The sequence below is a fragment of the Pocillopora verrucosa genome, chromosome 11, assembly GCF_036669915.1.
Source record: "Pocillopora verrucosa isolate sample1 chromosome 11, ASM3666991v2, whole genome shotgun sequence".
Lineage (NCBI taxonomy): Eukaryota > Metazoa > Cnidaria > Anthozoa > Scleractinia > Pocilloporidae > Pocillopora > Pocillopora verrucosa.
In genome coordinates this window covers 400,696-424,884 of record NC_089322.1, presented here as the reverse complement: position 1 = coordinate 424,884, position 24,189 = coordinate 400,696, and the positions used below count along the sequence as shown (strand labels likewise).

The 24,189-nt window shown below is 38.0% G+C and overlaps 1 protein-coding gene across 1 annotated transcript; it reads right to left on the bottom strand.

Moving 5' to 3' along the window:
* Nucleotides 1–1,223: 1,223 nt before the first annotated feature.
* On the bottom strand, nt 1,224–23,774 carry LOC131775523 (vascular endothelial growth factor receptor 1). Its single transcript, XM_066173889.1, is given in 20 exon segments — nt 1,224–2,648; nt 3,133–3,229; nt 3,570–3,666; nt 4,094–4,134; nt 4,528–4,604; nt 5,078–5,197; nt 5,444–5,628; nt 6,136–6,252; nt 7,776–7,963; nt 9,356–9,469; nt 9,799–10,090; nt 10,274–10,546; nt 11,241–11,486; nt 12,013–12,282; nt 13,603–13,884; nt 14,018–14,281; nt 17,611–17,934; nt 18,708–18,965; nt 19,661–19,843; nt 23,690–23,774. Coding segments are annotated over 19 exon segments (4,689 nt in total). The 5' UTR covers nt 19,680–19,843; nt 23,690–23,774.
* Nucleotides 23,775–24,189: the final 415 nt, after the last annotated feature.

The following is a 24,189-nucleotide window of genomic DNA, read 5'->3' as shown; positions in this document are numbered from 1 at the left end:
TTCATCGCGACAGCATTGCTTAAGTTGTTAGATTTGTACCCGCTTTGTTTATGAAATTAAAGCTAAAGAATTTACTCCTCAACTTACGAATCAACTCATCTGGATGTCACTCAATCAAGGGGCGAACTCGACTTGATGGGGTCGAACTCGAAAAGTGTGGGGGCGAACACGGCATAAGGTAGGGCCGAACTCGAAGGGGCGAACTCGATAGGGGGCGAAAGCGGCGGATACCCTTTTGGGTTCCTTATATCTTTATATGGATCGAAATATGTCAGAATTTCAGGAGATTCAAATAAAAAAAAATTAATTTAATTTCGTGTGCAGAAAAATTTCAAAATCCTATCTAAACGATAAATACTTCCTTATGAGCATATTGAACAGTCAAAGAGATAAATACTGAAAAAAAGGCAAAAACCAAAATTTTTGAGATCGACATCAGAGTCCCCACCGATCTTTTAATCGACGATCGTGGTTTTATTTCATTTTCATTTAAAGGACACTCCCTGTCTCAGAAAAAATGTTGTCTTAGCCCAGCCTTGAACTGGGAGAGAAATCTATACACTTATCAGAAGTAACGCAGCGCTACTGGATTTTCGTCAATCTTACTATTTGAAGGAGGCCAGATGTCATTTTAGTTTATGGTATCTTTCAAATCTGCAGTTAGATCCAGACCAGCAATTTTTCTGCAATGAATGGAGTAAATGAAACGAGCTTAGCTTATATAAGTTTATTGAAGCATTTAGGGAGTGCTTTACAACAAGTAAATTATTCTTAATTAGATAAGAAATATTACTTATACTAGGAACAACACTCACAAACTTACGCAGCATTTCTGACTTGATCAGTTATAGAAAATTATCTTAACAGCAATTCCTTTTTTTTCTGGTTTTTTTTTTATCAGTCTCTATCAGCCTACAGTCAATAACATTAACAAAGCACTGACAAGTGCACCAAGTGAATAAACGGTAAACAAAGAAATGCAAAAGTGAAGTAAATAAACAAGTTTTTCTTTGTAGGAAATTCCACTTAACCTCCATTTATAAACTATGAAAATGGTTATCATCACTACCAAAACATTACTAAAGTAAAAGTACCAAAAAACCTACGTCTTAAAATCAAAAACTATGAAATATTGAGGTTGAAATTCTCGAAATATAAACTACAAATTACCACAGAATGTTAAGACTACAACCTTAGAGGTTCAGCAATTCTGCTATTAAGCCTTAGTCTTGCACAAGAGGAGTTGCTTCAGATGACTCCTCGTCTTAGCCACTTCCAGTTTCGTCTATATCCGCAGCAGTAAGTTGATTACCATCATACTCTTGTACGCCAGCGTCTCCGTCAAAAAGGTCTACAGCATCACTTTGGTCGTCCATATAGTTTCCAAGATCGTCTTGTTCATCCTTCGTGTACTCTAGTTGGCAAGTCTTAGGTTCTTCTTCTACTGCCTCCTTTTCAGATTGAAATTCTACAGCACCTTCATAACCAACGGTATTTTCAAGTTCACTTGTTACACCTTCTTTGTCATCAGTTTGAATTTCTGGAGGGAAGACGGAATCACTGAGGCCTTCTTTTTCGATCAGAGGATTGTATTCTAAAGAATCAAGATCTTCTTCTTCGATCAAACAAGGGAATGGTGGGGCATCGGGTTTGTTCACCTCATTTGCGGAGCGTGCGAAAGAGGTAGGATCTTCTTTTTCAGTAACAGAAAGGCATTCTGTGGCTTCCAAATCTTCTTCCCCAGGTACAGGGGAGCATGCTGAGTTATTGGAATCTTCTTCCTCAACCACAAGGGGGCATACTAAAAAATCAGAATTTTCTTCGTCAGTCACAAAGGGACATGCTGAAGCAGCTAGACCGTCTTCGTCCATCACCAGGGAGGATGGTAAAGGATCAATTTCTTCTTTCTCAATCGCAAGAGGGCACTCGGAGTCATCAACATCTTCTTCCTCGTTCTCGCTAAGGTATGGTAAAGTATCACTCTCCAAAGAGTACGCTTGGGCATCCATATCTTTCGTATCACTCTCAAAAGGGTATGCTGCGCAACCTTCTTCTTCTATTTTTATTCCGAGAGGGAAGGCTGTAGCACCATCGTCAATTCCAACCGTAGGGGGATGTGCCGTAGAACCGTGCTTACCCACTTCACGGGCGAGATTTCCTGCAGTTGCCCCTTTGTCTCGTAAGTTAATAGCAAAGGGGAAAGCTGTAGCAACATCGTCAATTGCAACCACACAGGGATGTGCAGCAGCACCGTGCTTACCCACTTCATCGGCGAGATTTGCTGCAGCTGCCCCTTTCTCTGGTACGTTAATAGCGAAAGGGAAAGCTTGAGCACCATCGTTTATTGCAATCACAAAGGGATGTGCCGTAGCACCGTGTTCACCCACTTCACGGTCAGGATCTGTTGCAGGTGCTCCTTCGTCTCCTACGTTAATTCCAAAAGGGAAAGCTGTAGCATCATCGTCCACTGCAACCACAAAGGGATGTGCTGTAGCACCGTGTTCACCCACTTCACCGATGGGATTTGCTGCAGCTGCTCCTAGCTCGTCTGGTCCTGCATCTTCTGGGTTTGCAACAGCTCCACGGTCATCGACAAAGTTGTACTTATTCTGATCATACTTGTCATCGTCAAAGATATCTACATATGTCTATGAAAAAGATTAGTAGGTAATCAAGAACTGCATAAGTTAAAAAATCTTGAACGAATGAATTTCAAAAATTCAAGAAAGAAATTCCAAAAATGAGTCACTTAAAAGAAAAAAAAGAGCAGATCAGATATCAATCACAAAGACAAGAACCATTAGTACTTGCATGAATTGATAAGAATAAAAGTCAAGTAAGGTCTTCCTTTCTGTCAATGTTTTCCAAAAGTGTTATTTTAAGATTTGTTCCGTTCTTTCTTGTGTGTAGACAACAGAGGGAAAATAAGGATGATCCAGACTGACATAACGTAACCACACTCGCATATGTTTAAAAGTAACATTGGTGAAACTGAATTCACAAATTGTATGCGGCTGGGTAGTTAATGCGTTTTGACATCACATTGACGTGAAAAGAAATTCGCAATTGACTTGGTAGGATACCAATTTCAATTTCTGAAGTATATTCTGAATTAGACACTGTATGGCAAACCTTTGTTTTAATATATGTATCCATTGTTTGGTAGAGCTTCACAAAGTGTGGCCGGCTGGCGCTTTCGTATTTCCAGCAGTTTAACATCACCGCGTATCTATAGAAAAACACAGGGACATATGATCACAGTAATTCTGCGATAGGCATTAATATTGCAAGTAGCAAAATTGGGAAACCACAACTAGTTGCAAAAATAACTGAAATGCTAAGTTTATCTCATGACATTGCAGCTCAAACGAATTCTGTGATGAAAAACCCACCGTATTCTTTATTTGACTCAACAACTTTTCATTTTGATTTTTGTAGTGACAAGACAAAATTAATTTCTTAGGAAGGCTACTTATTCAGAGCGAGTGTATCAAAAACACTTGACCACAGCAGCAATCGATGTTGCTTTTGACTTATATAATATTCTACACAGAGGAAGCAACACTTACAAACTGTCGTCGATATGTTCAGGCTTTGGCAGACGATAACCTTCTTCGATTTTTTTCATTGTCGTGGATTGAGACCATCCTTCGTAAGGAATGCCTCCTGTGGAAAAATAATGTTTTTTTCTGTTCGCCAAAAAAGCACACTTTTTTTGTTGTAAATCACTTTCATTCCTCTCAGCGCAATCGAAATGATTCTCCTGTCAAAACGACAATTAATTGCTGAAATACATTTCGGTTTTACATCAGATGAAAGAGTACTGTAAAAAAAAAACAAATTTAGGTGTAGGGATGGATTTAAGGTTTTTCAATAATGTACTAAATACTTTCAGTTCTACTTAAACTTAAGCTTTATTTCAAGTTGCTATGCATCGTCATAATTTTATTTATCAGCGCCATTGAGTGTTGCTTCTACTTCTCTAGTGTACAATGTTCTTTTGTCCGCTCGGTATCACTCATCAGTTAGTAATTATGCGTGCAATTTCGGCAGGTATATTTCCTGAATACAAAGTAACAAATAAGCTAAGTACCGACAGTGAAGATTTCATACAAGACGATGCCGTAGGACCACCTGTCAAAGAAATGGAAGGATGACGATATATCTCAACTGGGTTAGAAAGATAATAATTACTCAGATACTTGGGATGTTTAGTAACATGCCATCAAGATATAAGCAACCTCCCTAAGAGAAAACGCCATATTCTTTATTGTGATTATCCACTCATCCTTTCATCTGTCTTTTCTTGTCCTTAACAGATTGTGAATATTACTCGTTAAACTTAATATTCATATAAAGTGTCATACTACAGCTGTAACCTCAGCTGTTCCTCAGCTTGACGTTTCCTAATGACCCTCTAATCAATAGAGCACTGAATATTCTTGTTTCCCTCGCTACGTTAAGGTAGAATCGTAAAAAATATTCACTTATGGAATATATATAGATAATAACCAATACAGTACGTACACATCGCTTTTGGTTGACAGCTGTTCCACATGTCCAAAGAGAATCTCGGGTGCAGTCCATTTGATTGGGATACATCCCTGGATGAGTAACCAAAATATTATAAACATCTGAAATCTGAAGAGGCTCGTATACAACTCCTAAAATAATTTGCATATTAGATTAAAATCGTGATGTGAGGATTCACGATAAAGTCAACAGCAGTAGACACCTTTGTGCAAATTCTATGAAAACAATTCACACACTCCTTTTGCTTTAATTTTCCTGTGTTACTTTGCCCTTCGAGTTTGTATCTTTGTTATTCAGAGAACGATATCTCTTCCGGCTTTTTATTTCCTGTGTTCATTCCCTAGGTGCAATTTTTTTTTCTGTGAAAGCTTCGATACGCTTAGAATGGCTTCCCATTAAAGGGAAATATGTTTTACAATAAGACTGTATAACTGAAAAGAAAGGTTTTTAAGGACAGTAATATTTTAATTCTTCACATTTTTATCTTCCATACCAGCAGCCCCAAAACCAATTGACTAAATGATGAAAAAACTCTGAAAATTACCTTCTTGGCATTTCCTGGGCCGTATTTGAAATCCTGATAAGCGAGCCCAAAGTCAGTCAACTTGCAGACACGATGCTCATCAAGAAGGATGTTACGAGCTGCAAGATCGCGATGAATTATCTGAAATCAAAATTAATAATTACATGATCTGCTAAAAGGGACTTTTATAAACTACGTAAAATAAAAAAGTAAAATATAGGTAAAATTTTAACATCATGCTAATGTCAGACCATTTCTCGGTGAAATAGTGACTCTAATGTGCTGGATATTTTTAGCCGTATGGAGTATTACTTTGACGATTTGCTAATCATGCCATTTTTTCACATGCAGGACCACATGATGACCAGAAAGAGTTTGAGCACTTACCCCTCTGGACGCGAGGAAAGTCATACCATGTGCGATCTGTTTAGCAAACAGCACCATGTCATATGTTGTCAAGTGGTCGACCCCCCCGACCCCATGATGATATTGGTCGAAAACCCCCCTGGATTTTCTGAGATAACCCAGCAAGTCACCTCGCCACAGGTACTCCATGATAAGTATTGGCTGAGCTAAAAGGGAAAAACAAGAACATTATTTTACGGCAAGCAGTGCAGAAGTTCCAAAAAGTTTTTGAATTGTGCAGGCTTTATCTAGTTATAGCTTAGGTTATATCTGTAATGAATCAAAGTAGAGACAGAGAGGGAAAGTGAAAGAAGAAAACACACAGATAGAAAATAGACGGACACATACGGCTGATAGAAATCTACAGACAGACAGAGAGAAAAAACAGAGATGGCAGATAAATAGACAAAGACTTGCCATCGTAAGTTGAAGTTTTTATCACAATTAGCATGTAGATTTTAGAGCTAACATCTTCCAAGTAAAATGCCCCTCATACAGTGCGAAGTAAATTCATTTAAAACAGTCAAAAAATTGAAAATAACCATTGAGTTGGTACACCATCTTAGCAAGGACTAAGAATACTGATAGAAGTAATTGTACCAGTGGTTGAACTCAGAGATGTCTCTATCGTTGCTGTGAATTAGCTGATTATAATCATAACAATAGCTGATTACCTCCAACCGTGACACAACCAATGAACTTAACAACATTTTCATGGCCCTCCCTTCCAAAGAGTTTTAATAACTCGATCTCTCTCAGCAGGGCCTTCCTTCCTTTCTCTCCGGAGATTGCTAGGAAACCACACAAAAATTAGATAAACAAACAAACTTTGCATGTCAAGAGAGACACAATTAATTATGTGGTAAACATCCACATCTGGAATTGTTGTATGCTTGGTGTTATATTACCAGCGCAAATTGTAATGCATTTGAACTACATAAAAATTAGTTTATTAAACTCCATATAACCCATACTTGCCACAAAAATGTCAGTTAGCCGTATTGTTCAATTGTATTGAACATGAAATTTCCAAAATAGATTCATCCCCGTTGAAAAAATTATTTGCTAAGAAAACGCTGTGCATCTCGAGCATTGTTGTTAACTAGGCAAGCTCATTGAACCGTGCAATTGTTTACAGATCACTTACAAAAGTAGAGACGCAATTAAGCCTAGAAATTCCATCTGTTATAATACCTAATAGTCGGTCGAATATATATTTGAGACAGTTTTTTTTAAAATACATGCTCTGTTTGCGCCTTCTTTTTTCCCACCGTTCATAAATTACATAATCCTTGCATTTATCTCACTAAAAGCTACAAAAATTCGTAAGCATTTCCAGAGTTATTGTAAATTCATTTGACTCTGTAAGCTTGTTACAGTCGAACCTGTATTTAGCGGTCACGCACTGAAAATGGTTGACCGTTTAATAAAGGTTCCCCGGAGTAGGGCTACTATTGATAAAAGTTTAAAAATGCCACTCTATGCCATCACGGACCACTTAACATACACAACCTCGCTCAAAAATATTCCTAACATTGATTTCGGGAGATAAACGTGGATTAAATTTTACTTGAAAGATTATTCTTAATTTTATTTGATTACTTCCGCTTTAGTCACCGTTCGATAAAGGTGGGGAACATTACAAATAGGCTGTTGGGACTTAGTAAAGGGTGACCACAACCACTTGATATAAGATGTACTATAAGTAAAGGAGGAAAGTTTCGGGACTTTCAAAACTGACCGCTTATTACAAGGTGACCGCTTAATACAGGTTCTACTGCATTGTGATTTTCAGCTTGTCCAGCGCAAGAAGATCATACTACCACAAGACTGGCAAATGGCTCCGAGTTTTTTCCGCTAGACTCACGCTCTCAAGGTTTCTTTAAGGTCTCATGACTTTATTTCCCATCAAAAGTTTCTTTGCAAAATATACGACGGAGTGACATTTTTAGTATTGTTGTATTTTCCCCTTTTATACACTTAAATGCAATTTAATCAATAAATTTTAATTTTTCTCCACAGCTTCTAATACTCCAAATGATATTCGTGTTCTTTTCTATTTTAGTAGCGTTGTATAACAAAAGATTAACAACTGGTCCCCCCAGGAACCATCCGCTAAGAATTAATTTGACATGCCAGCTGATAAATCATTTGAACGGCGCATAGTTTTTAAGCTATCCATGTTGTGTATCAGGTAGGTTAATATAGCATGTTCTAAGAGAAATACTCTTTATTAGGATAAATTACTCAAAAAATTAATAAAGGATAGTTCAATCAAGCTTTGTATGAAAGAAAGATCTGAAAAAGTACTTACGTAGGTAGCATTTCGCAGCAACTGTGCGATTTCCAGGTCTGCCACGGGAACGACCCAGTAGCGCTCGCCACACTGAACCAAATGCCCCTTTGCCAATATGCTCACGAAGGTTCAGGCGGTCAGCTGCAATCTCCCATCCGTCTGTGTTAGCGTTCAGCTGATCCATCTCAACTTCGTCTTCCCCTTCACTGAATAATTGCAGATGAAAACAAGATTTTAACTATCTGTGTTACCTGTCCTTCTTTGAATCTGGTTTAACATAACGTGGTAAAGATATCCTCTATATCTTCGATTTGAATTGTTTTTCTTTTCATTTCATTTCCGGGTGCTTCAGAAAATTATCACTTGCCAATGAAAAATTATTGAAATAGGTGAAATTTGGATGCTAATTTACTGAACCCGTTTTTTCAACGCATCGACCCAGAGAGGAGATTTTTTTGAAAAAAGAAATTGAATAAAGATAGAAGATCCTGCGCGAGAAATAAAATACTAACCAAACCATCCGAAATATTGTCTACAATCGATATATCGAGTGGTATTTTAAATCGGTCTACAAGACTCCGAGTGTATTTCAACTGTAGTTTCTGTAACAAAGAGTGACGAAGGGTCAAAGCTTCTTTTCTTCTTTAAAAGTACGCCACCCACAACCCTGCATACTGGTAACAAAAAAAAGATACTAAACAAGGTGTTAAAACAATTGAAAGACGAACGAATCCAGCACAGAAAGAATATTAGGAAACATTTGACTGCCATTTGATAAGAACCTCTTTAAAACTGCAGCTGCTTCGAAAGAAAAAACCTTTTATTTTGGCCAGTGTGCTCTTAATGGTGAATATAATCGGTCCAAACTGATAACAAAAGACGTATTTGTTCAGCAGTGACACTTATCACTTCTCTACTAAATCTTATTCAAGAGTTAGAAACTTCGGAAATAACCACACGTTCAAACAGTGAGCAAAAAAAAAAAGATTTCACTTACTGCAGCCTGGGTGGCACCTCAGGTGGGGCTATTATCAAAGGATATGTGGAAAAAGATCGAAGAAATAGCTTCGTTGTGAGTAAGAATGACATCATTAACTTAGTGAAAGCTTGCGACTCAGAAACCACGTGTATCAAATATTTGACTCTGTTGTCAAACAACGACAGAAGGAATATGGCTGGTTGTCATGGTAGTCAGCTGGATATAATTTTTAACCTTTTTGTGATTTTATTGGTTAATGGACTTTCCGGAACTAAAGAAGGACCTTCAAAATCAGTGCTGGAAATGCACAATATGACCTGCTTATAATAGCTCTTTCGTACTCCAAAACACTGACATAAAATTCTAATAAAATTTCTGTGTAATGGCAGTATAATTTGATTTGCACAAATGAAGAGTGACGTGATATTTTCCGAATTTATAATTGTTATCAAAACATATACAGATGTGAAAAAACTCTACAATTAGCATTTTTTGGCCGGACACGAGTAATTCTTATAAAAATATCTCTACTCTTAGACTCTTAGCTCAGTGTTCCCCATCCCCCCCCCCCCCCCCACATTTCCTTCTTTTACTTTCAGAATAAGAAATCTGAAATAACACAGAAAAATGGACGTCACCTGCCCTTCGACGCTTGCAGAAATACCGGGCAATTAGCGAAATGACAGTCGCTGCCGCCACTGATCCACCAATGTAATACCACAAAGTGTTGAAACTTTGCATAGCTCGTGGCACTTGCTTCGCTAATTGTGTAAGATAAATATGTGGCCATTAGACAAATCTCGACGGTAGTAAAAGTACTGATAAAATTCAAGTTGTTTGGAATAGCTTTGGAATAGCTTGGCGCATTATTTAACCCTTGACTGACACCTGCTCTTAAAAGCAAAATAACTGAAATTCACAGAGCATTGCAAGGCAATTTCATGCAGATGGGTCAGGTGACCCACATTTGTTTCATCTTTAACTGAAAAATAGTTTTAATCTATTTGGAAATATATTTTTCAATTAATAAAGTTTTATGCCTTTTTAGGACACAACAGTAACACCAGCTTACCTTTGATGTTTATTTTTACAAAGGAACGGTCAACAAAACCGAGCTTGTTACGTCCCTCACAAGAATACACACCACTGTCCTCCTTCTCAACTTCAGTTATAGCAAATGTACTCTTTTTGTCATCGAATCGCGTATCAATCTTTGCTCTTTCAGGTGGTGAGTCTTTATCTTTTTTCCAAGTTACATTTATTGTTTCTTCATTGACGTTGCAGGTCAATGTGAGGTTGTCTCCTGCCGTGATTGCTGGATACTGATCTGGAAAAACTTGAACAGAGGCTTTTCCTGCGTTAAGAAAAAGGCAACTGATGAAAATCCTGGTCCATATTTGTCACCCTCATCGTCAGCATCAGTTCAGTGTTGGCGTCACATCATCTTCATCGCCATGGATATCGTCAGCGTCATCGTCAAAGTGAGCATCATCGCTATTGTTATCGTCATCATTATCGTCATTATCATTAAACTTACCGTATACACGCAGTGTTGCAGAGGAACTAGTTGTATTTGCTTTATTTTTCGCTTCACACTTGTAAGTCCCTTCCATCCCTTTTGTGACGCTTAAAAATTCTAGGAATGATTCTCCTTCGTGATTGGTTTGATTGATACCAGATGACAGTTCAGCATTATTAAAAATCCAGACTAATGTTGGTGTTGGCACACCTGAGGCTCGGCAACTAAAGTTCACAGAGTTTCCCTCAGTAACAGACTGGTTTATCGGAGGCTCTATAATCTGTGGAGATACTTCAATAAAAAAAAGAATCCAAAATTAATAAGGTTTGTATAGTCCATTTTAACTCCATTTATCCAACCTTTGATAAAACGACGAAACAACAACAACAAAAAAATCAAAACAAGAACGCGATGTTCAAGTCTATTTTTAACCAAAGTCAATTTTTTCCAAAGGTTTTCTTCGCGTTAAGCATAAAAAGATATTGTTTTGCCTTAAGTTTTCCCTGTTGTGCCGATAACCTTCACTTTTTTCTTTCTGGTTGTTGAGTGTGATGTTAAAAACATATATGTTTAATAGCTATCAGTTTTATTTTTTAGCAGTATTTACTGAATTTGAAAAGTTATCAGGCAATGATGATCAAAACAATGTGAAACATTCGCATTTTGTGATAAAGAAAAGGAAATATGTCATTTGACGTCTCCAAATTGAGTATTTTGACATGCGTCCACGGATAAAAATGTTAGAGTGGACCACAGGATTTGGAATTCTTTAATAGCGGGAGGTGTTTTTCACTATTTCTTTGGTTATGGATTTATCTTCATTTACAATCTGGGTGTCTGTAAGTCAGAATCAACTCTAAGTGGCCAAGAAATGGATGAAAAGAGAAAAAAAATAGGTATATTTAAATTTGGCTTAAACTTTAAAACAAACGCTCTGTTAAGTTGCAAGTTTGATAAATGACATAAACTACAATTTTGGGTTTACCTGCGACATCGATCCAGAAGGAAGAGTTTGCTTCGCCATAATCATTTTTAGCAGAACATTCATAATGGCCTTTATCTTTAAACATCGCTTTTCTAATAACCAAGGTGTTGTTTTTACTAATTAGCACTCCATCCTTGGTCCAGTTGACATATACTTGTGGGTCACCTCTAAAATAACACTCTCTAATAAATGGGTAGCCAAATGCAATGGTGAGATTTCTAGACTCATTACGAACATGGGGTGGAACTGCAAAGTAAGCATGTAAACACAAATTACAAAACGAGAAGCCAGCCAACCTCCCCCCCTCCCCCACCCGCAAAAAGAAAAAAAAATTACAAGAATAAATAACAATAAAAAGGAAGGAGAAGAAGACAACGAGCCACTTTTTTACCACATCAAACAAATCCTTCCAAAAACCACGTCCGTCAGGCTATATTACTAACTTATCCATGAAATCATCAAATAGTTAGAGTGGGAACAAAGGAACAATTCCAAAAAGACTTTCCAGTTCTTCGCAATAAATAACTAATGAAGTGTTCTGAAAAAATTTTCATCCAGGACCTGGTCGTCACTGTTGAATCAGTCGCAGATAATAGCTGAAAGCCCTTGCATGTTTTTAATTTTTCTGATAGTTTTCTACAATTACCTTACCCTTAGTTCAGACCCAGACACCTTAACCTAGAGTCGGGCCCACTGACTATTGATCCGCGCTCCGTAGATGCATCAATTGCATGATTGATTTATAATACAGTTGTGAGCTTTACAAACACACCCTTTACAGAAATATCAATGTCTTCGGTAGAAATGCCTGCTTCATTCTCTGCCTTACAAGTGTACTGTCCTTCGTCCTCCTTTGTTATCTCAGAAAAGAAGAGAGTCAAACTCTCTCCTTGCAATGTATTATTCTTGAGCCAGGTGATCTGTGGTTCAGGCCAACCCGCCACAGCTTCACACGTAAGGTTTACACTGCTTCCTTCTATGATGAGATTGCGTGCTTCTATGATGAGATTGCGTGCTCCAGAAATATAAACTTCTGGTCGAACTAAAAGGTAAATAAATAATAGGTATTCCTATATCATTTATATTGAACACATCAGACTTCGTAACTAAATGAACATTTGATGATGATAGTAGCGCTTCATATGAAGTATAATCGTTTGTCAGATTGCGAACCTTTCGAACTTCGTATTGAGGTCTACATAGTCCTTTTATCTCGGACCAGTTTACGTAAGAGAAAAGGTGCAGCCAGGGGGAATCTGGTCTCCGCCCTGATTGCTAATCTCCACGCGTAGAGTTATAGGAGCAATCGATAACCTTATCATCTTACCAGCGAAGGATCTGGAAACGCTATGTATATGACTCATTCACAATCTTGGCTCGCGAAAACGCTAATAGTTTCCTACAGCATTTGAAGAACCGAAAGCATTACATTCACTTCACTGATGTTACAAATAGTAACAACACACCCACCATCCATGGCACTGCACCTTTAAAACAGGAGCCCGTGGTTTACAAGATTCCATGTGAGTGCGGCAAAATTTAGATTGGCGGAACAGGCAGACCTATCGAAGTAAGGTTAAACGAGCAATATGGCAGATCGAGAAACGACATGCTAAGACAAAGGCCTCTGCAGTTTCAGAAGACACCTGGAAACCACCGGGTCTGGACTGAAGTAGAGTATATTGATAGTGATCCTATCATTATAAACGCAGGGTAAAAGAGGCCATCCACTTAAGACTTTGCCTGTTACAACATAAATTGGACATTGCGGTAGACATCCCAGAAACATGGATGCTGACCACAAGAAACAAAAAAACAGGATAACTTTGCGACAGTGGACTCCGGAAGAACATTTGGTCAAAGTGTGCCAATCGAAGCTTTTGTGGGATTCCAGGCAATCAAAGCCAAACAGAAAGTTTCATAAAGGTCATGCATATCAACCGACCTTATAGCACGAAGACACAATATGCAGTCAAAAAGTCGCGATCCATATCCAAAGTGTCTTCATGGCGAGACAAACGATTATACTGCATTCAGAAAGTGAATTTGTCACCACGACCAACCGAAGTCGATTTAAGCACATTACCAGTTTGGAAAGAAACCATAAACTTCATCAGAGGGCACTTACTTTGAGTTATAACGAGGAAACTACACCGTTGACAAATAACTTAAGTATAATTTTTTTAACATGACACCCTACTTTCAAGCAACTAAAACGAACGAACATGTTCACGATAAAATGTCGCCTCACATAGCTGCGAATATGAACAGCGAAAAGGTTTTGAAATTGAATAAATTAAATTAATCACATTTGAAGAACTGACTTTATGACCTTCTATATATTATCTCATTGGTCACTCACTTATAACTCTCACTCGTATGTTTTTATCTTTGCTTGTGACCCTCTTTGCTCCTTTAGTTTGTTTCATGGTACAAGTGAGTGTTCCATCGTCTTCAGGCTTTACAAAACCAATACGCAGGCTACCATTGGATATTTGAGTGAATCGTTTCGGGTCTAAGGACTTTCCTCCTTCCTTACTCCAAGAAATCTGTGGATTTGGTTTTCCATCAGCATTACAGCTTATAATGCCAGACTCGGACGCAATAACGGTTTGTTGGCTCAACGTCTTCTCAGTAAATCTTGCTGTTGAAAGGAGTAATGAAAAGTACTAATATCATAGCTACACTTTTGAAAGGTCAGAGGTGTACTTGTCTTACATGACATTGTCATGCATGTTAAGCGTATTTCTACAATATAAAAAGATTTGTTTTCATACCATTAATGTAGACAATGTTATATTGAACATATTCCAATCTCTGGCATTCATATATTCCTCCATCAGACAGCTGCACATCTTTAATGAACAGATCACCATTGTCTCCAGCCCTGATCCTTTGAGAAGTAGAGTTTGTTATTTCAAGCTTTCGCCCATTGATGACCCATCTAGCATAATTGGTTTTATTGTGTATAGAGCAGTGAAGCTTTTCTCCGCTACCAATTTCAAAATAGAGTTCAACCCCTTTCAACACATTCTTGTTCTCTGCAAAAAAAAAAGAAAATGGTTCGGTGTGGAAGATGTTGTCAAAATAAGTCAATTTTTTTGTAATTAACACTACAAAAAGAGAAAAGTTGAATATATTTACCTGTATTAAAGCTTAACTTTTCAATTTTTTTTAACTTTGTCATACTTAAAACTAAGTTACATTACTCCAAACAAAGTCACGTCAGCCATTATTAACGTAATGTAAACTTTGAATAGAATTATATCGCATCCAAAAATGGTTATGTAACCCATTAAAAAAATTAGGTAACCAAGTCAAGTGATCTTATGAGCAGTCATATTACCTTCATGAAAGTCATGTACACCCTAGCTAACGTCATTTTACCTCAAGACCAAGCTGAATCATCTATAAGGAGGGTAAGTTTCTTAAGAGCTAATGTTAACATGCATCAGACAAACAACGGCAAGTCACCCAAAATTTGCTTTCACACCTACTTTCATATTTTGCAGCTCAATATGTCCTTATAACTGTGGTGTAGTTTTTTGTTTGTGAAAACATATTTTAGTTTTCGAGAAATTATTTTTTTCGTTCGACCGCTCAAATATGCAAATTTTCACTGTGAATATCACCCGAGTTGTGTGACCTCATGTAACGAATTTACTTGACCTCCGATATTTCTGTCAACATAATCCTTTTTTTAACATCTAAACTTAATCCCCTCTCAGTATTGAAGCTAGCAAAGAAGTATTAATTTTAAGGTGAATATTTTTGTTTGACAAACTTTTTCTATGTCGAAAAGTAGCACCAAAACAAAGACAGTTTTAACAATGACCGCTCTAGCAGAATCTACTGAGCTTCTAGTTTATAAAAGACAAAAGGATGGTTATAAAGTTACCGTAAAAATTTCATTGTGTATTTGTGTTGTTCTATCGTGAGACGAACTCAAAGTCCGGCAAAATTTGTTTATTGGCATAAATCACGACAATTTGTAAAAAAATCTAGCATAACACTCTTACCTTGTTTACTTATGATTTTATTAGACCGATAAGCTGTTTCGGCCATTATATTTCGCTTCGGTATTACTTTTTTCCAGGAGCCCAAGTTTTAAGTTGTGTTTTCCCCTACCCCATTTATATCATAAGCTAGTCACGCAATAATTGATCCCGACAAAAATGAATATTTACCCTGTATGAAGATTTTGGTTTATGTTGAATTGACAATATTTGAATATGTCACTTTTGTGGCCACAAATCGTTGTTTCAGTAGCAGCGTAGCAGTTAAAAGCGGGTTGCTGGGTGCTGAAAGGGGGTGTATTGACCAATTCCCAATCGAGACCTAAGTCTGACGGGGCACGTAATTTTGCACAAGGTGGTATTATGAATTTTCCAGACGTCTTGCGTACTGTCTGTGGTACACGCTTGCCAATTCCCCAATCAGCTTTTGGAATCAACTTAACCCTACCTTTACCACGGACACTTCTTTAGGCACCCAACACCGGTGTCCCAGCGGATTTGGACCCCCCTGGATTTGGACTCCCCGGTTCAAATCCGCTAGCGGATATGGACCCCCCGGTCCGAATCCGCTAGCGGATTTGGACCACCCCCCCCCCCCCCCCCCACAACAAAACTGAGTGAAAACATCATCCTTAACGTTCTAGTAAAAATGGATGATACTTTACGTTCCAGTGCGTACTAGAGTATGTTTTTAATTCAAAGCATGCGTATCGTTAATGCATACGAACTGGCATCCCGTCGGATGTTTCTTTCGACTAAGGGAAAATGGGCAAGAATTTAGTTTAATGTCTGGAGAAAGGTCGTTTTTAAACTTTTTCCGCGATATTCGAACACCGCTAGACTCAATAAGAGACAAACTTGTTACAATAATTTATTTTGTCATTGCTCAATGCCCGAGTGTTGGGATGAAGTGGTGCAGTGCGAGTTGTGCGAGGAATGGTTACACATGAGCTGCGAGGGATTTAAGACCGCCCCGAGGGCGAGTGGCTCTGCATTGTCTGCAGATTGCCAGACCGGGGGGTCCAAATCCGCTGTGACACCGGTACCGATATTTGATCTAAGAGTGGGGCAGATTGTGAAATCATCGGTATCTTTTGGCGTCCCGAGGATGCCGGCTTGCGACAAAATAAGACCAACTTCAATTTCTGGATCTCCGCAAGTGACTTGAAATGTCTTTTTTACAACTACGCAAGGGAACGACCTGAGATATGCAACGTCGGTCTTCTCGATAACGATACTCAAAAGTCCCACCAGCGAACGATTTAAATGAACAGCAAATCTCCATGTTAGCATGTAAGATGAGACGCTTACACAACAGATCAATTAGCTAAATCAGTATGTAGTTTGTCAATCGAATTGACTTTTGTGAACATTCTTTGACTTCCGCCGGCAAAGGAACCAATGATGGATCTGGATATTTTAGTTTTCTGAATACAGAAGGTTTTTATAGGTATGCAGATATGCAAAGAGGGAAAAAGAACCTATCTCTTGGTAATTCGGAGGTTGATTCATGCTTGAATTTGTGTCACGCTTGTCATGCAACTCATATAATAACGTGGTAGGGCATAACTTGATCGTCGAAACAGCTAATAAAATCATAAATAAATAAGGTAAGAGTGTTATGTCAGATTTTTTTTACAAATTTTAGTGATTTATGCCAGTAAACGGTGGTGACAAGAAGGCAAGGGCCTGTTTACATGGAGGTGGGGGACCCCAGGTAGGTGAGGTAACCCGCCTAGCAGTGATCGAAAAATAAAACGCGTTTACATGCAATCTTACAACCCCGGGGTGCTGGGGTGAGGTTTCTTGAGGTTGTTGTTGCGCTTGCAATTAAGGAGTCTGAGCAGAAGTGTCCCAAGCTCACATCTCGAAAAAGATGGAAGATTAATTCTCGCTCACATATGTATTTATTCATAAAAGCGTCACGCGTTGTGTTACGCGGTGTTTGATTTCGCGGGGAACCGTTGACTTAATACGTTCTACGGAATATTTTGGGAAACCAAATATGGTCAATTTACAACGCTAAATATTCCAAAATGTGAACATTTTACACTCCATGTGTGTCCGTTACGGTTTCTGATGATTTCTGCCATGAGACGGCTAGGGTATGTACAAAGTTTTAAAACATACATATTTCGCTTTTGAGCTTTTTGCCATGAACGCGACCCCGGCTAGGCGGGTTACCCCACCTTGAGACGTCACACTTTGGCAGAATATTTTTAAAAATAGTGTTCTGGTCATCTGTGTATCTCGATTTACTCTGATTTCCCTCTACTTTAGAAGGTCAATGGGAAGAAGAAAGACAACCACGAAAACCAGAGTAACTAATCAGATATAAAAATTTAGTTGCTTACTTGGTTGACACAACGCTTGAGAACCCTTGTCATCCGATTGACATTGAGGGGGAATATTTAACTTTCCATCGATGCGATCGCATGATGCAAGCTCAAACTCTTCTCCGGTGCAAGAGACATCGGACATTGCAAAAGGTATTCCCTCAGCCTTTATGTCTGACCCAATGAACTCCGCCAAAGCCTCTTCAAAGCCAAGTTGACGACAAATAACTTTGACATCATTAAAGTCCCATTTATTCCTACATATCTTTGCCCATTTTCCCTTGTAAAACACTTCCACTCTTCCTCCATACTCCACATTTGCGCCATTCAAGCGAACAGGAACTTATGAAATTACAAAAAGTTCAATCCGTTAAGATGGAAAACACTAATTATCAACAATCAAGAATGCCTATAAATCACGAAATGATAAATAGTTCATGCCAGTCTAAGTGTTTTGTTTTAAGTGAAATTCTGCGTGCAAATCATTCAGTATTCGAACGTTGGCCGCATCGTTCGTTGTCACGGTGTGGTTTCCTTGCTGCAATGTTTTACGACAAACCTCTTTTACATTACTTCGTGACTGCGTTTTAAATTGTAAAACTAGATGTTTTTTTTCAATAATTTTGGAACATTCAAGACGTTTTTTCTTTGCCTTCGGGGAACACAAAAGGGTGATTAACATTTTAAACTAGAAAGCATTTCTCACAGAATAATCAAGAAAAAGGCGTTTAGTTAGGTATAAATAGAGTAAAAAATTGTGAAATTCCCTACTTGCACGAAAGAGAGAAAAACAAGGAAACTAGAAGGATGCAATAGTTTTAAGGAAACTTAGTAAAGGGTTTGGAGTAAGGTTATGAAGTCCATGAAACCCAAATGCATAACTGTGCAGCTAGTTTCTTCTTTCGGCAGTAATTCAACTGTAATCGTCTTAGGGTGTAAACAGTAGAAACCCGCTAGATTTTTAACGATAGAAACCTTTTTAGAACCTAAAAGATACCCGAAGATGAGCGATCATTGATCGCGTAAAAGTTTTCATATCTGGAGTGTGAGTAAATCTATCAAGTTATCATCTTTGGAGATCGTGTGGATATTACATGAGTGCAACTCAATATTACCTTTGCAAAATTGTTGTTTGTTTTGACATCTGGTGGGAATGGTGCAGTTGTAGTAGGTGGACATCTCTGTAGCATTGCCACGTTCTGCGTACCATGTGTCATTAGCACCGTTGTTATAGTAGCCCATGGCCATGCAGGTTGAATTTTCATCTGCTTCATCCCATTGACTGGTACAAAGCTTTTGCCAGCTGCTGTTTGAGAATATCTTCATTGTACCAAAAGATGGGTTCTTCTCTGTTTCAAAACGCAGGGGAAATTCTTCAAATATTAAAAAAAAAATTCATAGATGAGGATAACAATAAACAGCGTGAACTACTTCAGCATAGGTAAATTCTTGTGTTGATGATGTCCCCATATAATTACCTAGTAACAGTAGTCCTTGCATTTTTGGAAGATTTCTTTTCAGTTTATGGTGGAAGAATTTCCTGTTTAGCTAGCATGATTTTCTTTGCCAGCAGGTCAATGCCAAAAGGTTATTTAGTAACTGAGGCTCTCGCATTTTTGAGCATGTTTCTTGTCATTGGATGATAGTTAGCATTACCGGATTAGCTAAAAAGGTAATGTTTACGGGCAGTCCAACAAAATTCGTAATTGCCATTGCGCAGATAGTGCAGACTTCTTACAGAGCGACCACAAATGTTAGCGAAAGCTCGTGGCAATATTTTAGTACCTATATTTTAGTACTAATGATGGTGGATATTTGTTTCATTTCTTTCAAGAAAAGAATGGTGAATTCCATACATGTAAAGAGTTTATCCATTCATGAACTCCTGACTTTTGATAATTTGTGCATTTCACATACTTTGCCTAGATGATTATCTGATTAAAGTTCAAACCCAGTAATTCCATCCATTTGTTGTTATTCTAACTTTTATCCCTGAATTTGTTCAGTTTTTTTTCAACAAAGAAGTTTTCATCCACGGAAATCAGAAAGGCTACAATTTGTATTTTACCTTCTTGGCAACTGGACATGTTGCTACATACTCTCAACAGTGCTCCGGTCCCATTGCAGTGTTTCCCACAACGTCCTGGTTCTGGATTGGTGCATTCTCTCTTTCTTGTTTGTATACCACCAACTGGCTTGGTACAGATACTCCAGGAGTTCCACTCACTCCAGCCACCATCCACTGACAATGCTGTAAACAGAAACATATGATAAACAACCATAGACGACATGTTTGGATCATTTAACAAATAAAGTATGTAAGACAGAGGTGCAGTCTGTATTTCTACCTTTCTCTATAATCAATTTGAATGTTTATGTCAACATCTGGTTACGGTAAACTCATTAAGTTGGTATTTGGCGCGATGCCGTAGGGTTTGCAATAAACTTATGGAGACACGCTTGTGAGAGCAAAAATATAATTTGAAGGCGATAATGCGATGGGAATCCGTGCCGGTCTGTCTTTACCTTTATTCCCATGTTGATAGTTTCCAGACAGACCCCGGCCTTTAGGTGCAAACACTCTGGCGTGCATAATAAGTTAATGTACAAATGCACAATACACAAACTATAGCTTAAAAACAACATTTCAAGCCCCTCCTTTTTAGGGGGAACAGAAACAAACACTATGGGAAACCGTAAGAAATTTCAATTATGAGTCTTGGTAGCTTTTCAGGCGAATTACGTAGCAGAAAAGGCCTTCCTAAAAACTCACTCTAACCTTCAGATCGGGTAAGATCGAAATGGCCTGCTCCTTATTGGTTCCCTGACCAACATCAGGGACCAATAGGAATAATGGAAACTCGATCCTTAAGCCTAACGATCTACGTAAAAAAAGGGCATAGAAGCAATTTCCATTTACCTTTCCCTGAAAGACCTTGCTATTGCAACACCATCTTCAAACAACAGCTGAAGAGACTCGTGAAGAGTCGAAACCGTCGATGTTGTTGTAGCCACTATAAACATTTGCACCACTGTCCGCCTTTGACAGTTCTCTAGCGGAATACCTTACACAAAGTCTTGGTGAAGAAGACGAAAACGATATCTCACGAGAAAAAACATGTATATAGGCAACCGCTCAAAGGAAAGCACACGGCGAACATTATAAAAAAACAGTGACAAAATAGCCAAATTAATTAATTAAACCTAAAAAAAAGCCGACAAAGGTACAACAGTCATCATGAATAACCACAACCTCTCAAAGCACCAATAGTGAAAAACATGCAGAAAAGAGTTAATGAGATCATTGACCAAATGCGTCAGGGCAAACACATTCAATCCGCCTGGAATACCAACATTCTATAAGCTCACGAAAATACACGTACCTATACCGGTCGGTAGATCTATATCTCAGGTTGTGAGTGCCCTACCGAGAGAAAATCATCTTTTGTGGAGACACTGCCCCAGCCTACGGCGCAATTGCAACAATCCTATATGAAGGATGCCACTGCTTTTCATCAATTTCATAGAAAAACAAAGCTAGACAAAGATACTATTCTAGTATCAATGAACGTTTCAAGCTTGTACACAAATATACCTCAAGAAGAAGGAACGAAGTGTACGAAAAGTTCAACAAACATAACGCACCGATCCCAACGCATTACCTCAAGGAAATGCTTGGCTTAATATTTCAAGAAAATTTGTTTCAATTCAATGAAGAGAACTTCTCCCAAACGAAAATGGGCGGTGTCATTTGCTAATATTTCCATGAAACGAAATTAATCCAACAAAGCGAAACCAGGCCAAGAGAATGGAAACGTTACATTGATGACTCCCTTTTGGATTAAGACAGAGAAGGAGTAGATAGTTTATTAAACGAGCTAACTATTTCCATCCTAGTATCAAATTCACGGCCCAAATATCAGAGAACCAGATCACCTCCTCGATTCCACAATGTTTAGAGGAGAGATATTCGCAAAACCCATTACGAGGCGACCGAGACCTTCCAGTTTACGCACTTCGCCTCGTGCCACCCACCAGGCGTTAAACATAGTTTCATTAAATGCGAAGCAATCAGATTGCTTAGAACAAATTCTCCGAAAGAAATATAAGAGGAGGGCCTTTTAAAATTCAAACAACGCCTCAAAGCAGGATGATAGGGGTCAACTTTGCCTCCAGGCAATCGACTCTTAAGCATACACAAAAGCCAAAAGGTCACAACGTACCACTCGGCAGTTAAAAATTTAAAACAAATATCGATGGAACATTGGAGTCAGCCCTTGATGAAAGTAATCTTTACAAAACCTGCGATCATCTCTTTCAAAAGGGAAACTCACGCTTGTTAGAGGAAAAATATAATTTGAAGGTTTTGATGCGACGCGACCACAAAAGCTTCATGTGGAGTCCGTGCCAGTCTGTTCTCACCTTTATTCTCGGGCTTAAAAAACCTCGAGTGAGATGATTTGGGCGCTGCTCAGTAATTAAAGTAAAAATTTCAGTAGAATACGAGACCCGACGTTAAAATGAGAAAACAAAGTAGGCGTTATAGCTCTGCGCTGCAAGAAGTTATGAATCTCAAGTAGAAACCTCGGAAAACATTTCAAATGGTTTTCCATAGGCTGATACAGTCAAAGTGTGAGCAACTTCCGGTTGGGGATGTAGCGAATTGAAAGCGAAATTTAAAGCTTAAAACGGCGCTAATTGTCAGTTAAACTACATTTCATAAGTAGAAAACTTGGTAAATGTTAAGAAAACAACATTTTGCTCGTTTTTATTGCGGCGTTAAAAGCGTCCTCCTCTATCCATTAAAGCAAAGGCTTTCGATAAATTGAAATCTGGGATATCGTCTAGTATAGCTTCATTTCTCAGGGCAGGAAAATTTTTCGGTTATCTATGGGTTTACAGGGACAATAGCCGATAGATTTTTGACCAATCAGAGCGTACTTTTTCTCAGAGTTCTGTCATAATGTATGTTCTACCGGTTATCTTAAACTCGTTTTTTAAAAGTCATCATTGCTTCATTAACTGAATAATTTTTGGATTCTAAATCAACTTTCTTTTTATGTGTTTTAAAAGTCTGTAGATCTGATTCGGAAAACGAGAATCGTCTTTTTTTTCATTTTCGCAGTAATGAAAAAAATTATGAAAATTACTTTTCAGTAATGAAAAAAAAAATCGAACATTTGTTTCAATTATAAACTAGAACTACTTCTCGTTTTTATGAATGAGAACTGTACCTCCTTTCACTTCAATAAAAAAAAGAACAGAAATGTTTAATGGTGAGCTTGTTCGTGATATCAGGTAGCTTTCCATCTCTTGTCCAATTCACGTCTAGTTTAGGAAATCCCTTCACAAGACAATTCACTTGAAGGATTGAATTAAATTTGACAGACTTCTCTCTTCGAGAATTTATTTCAGGAGGACCTTTTTAATTTTGAAAAGGAAAATAATGATTTATTTCAAACTTGATCCCCATTCCCTCCCCCTCTACTCCTTTTTAACCTTCGTTCAGAATCTTGGTGCAATTGTCTTTCTCTCCCCAGCTCTCCCCTCTTGTAAAAATCAAAGTTTGCACCCATGATTTTCATTTAGGAAAATTACTTAGCACCCGCTCGCGAAAATCACGCCTGTTCTACATGAAACTGTAATTATCTTCCTTTTTCTACTAAAGAAAAATTGCCTTTGTTGTTTGTGACAAAATTTAAATCTAGCGTCTAATCGATAATAATGAAACTCCTGCAGAAAAAATCAAAGGTTTTTAATTCAGTGCGAGCCAAGTTTTTTTTTTTTACAAAGAAAAAGGGGGGTAAGTTTCCAAAATCTCTTAGGTCTTATCAACTAAGTTGAAAATGTAAAATGGCCACTGAAAAGATTTTCTAAGCCAACGTTTCAACCGTTAGCGCTTCGTCAGAGTTAACGCTCAAACGTCAACTTTGATAATTTTTGCGATGGCCAATCCAAATTACCAACTCTTTTGGTAAAACCAAAGTATATTAAACAAAGAGTTTGGAGTTTAATATAAGAACAGTTGAAGGATATCTGTGCAGCATTTTCTACCAACAATTGAGTCTTTAGCTTTCTCATACATAAAACCACTTACATGTACAAGGCCGTGCTTCCAAAGTTCTTGAGCAGTTAAATTCTAGAAGTAAGGTTACCCAGATAATATTTTAAAAGTAATAAACGGTTGGAGATTAAGTCATCTTATTTCTAGTAAAGAAAACATCCATTGACAATAACTGCTGAAGGTTCCTGCCTAATTATCATTGCAATCTATACATAAGAATTAATCCAATTGAACAAAAGCTTATAAATGCTGCATAGTTTTTGAAGTTGTAAAACAATGGCGAAAACCCGCCACTGCATTTTCGAGTCACAATGTTGCAAGTGTCGATGTAGAGCAGGGTTGTTCCTAGACAAAACTCAGGATCGTCGGTAACAACAACAAACTGTTTTATTTCCGCGTAGTTGACTTCTTATTTTTATAGCACTAAGCTTCCTCGCAAATCTCTCTCTCTGTTCGATGGAACTGTCGGTCTTATATACATAAAGTATAAGGATCTAGAAACTTCTCTAAAGAACTAAATTTAGTAGATTAAC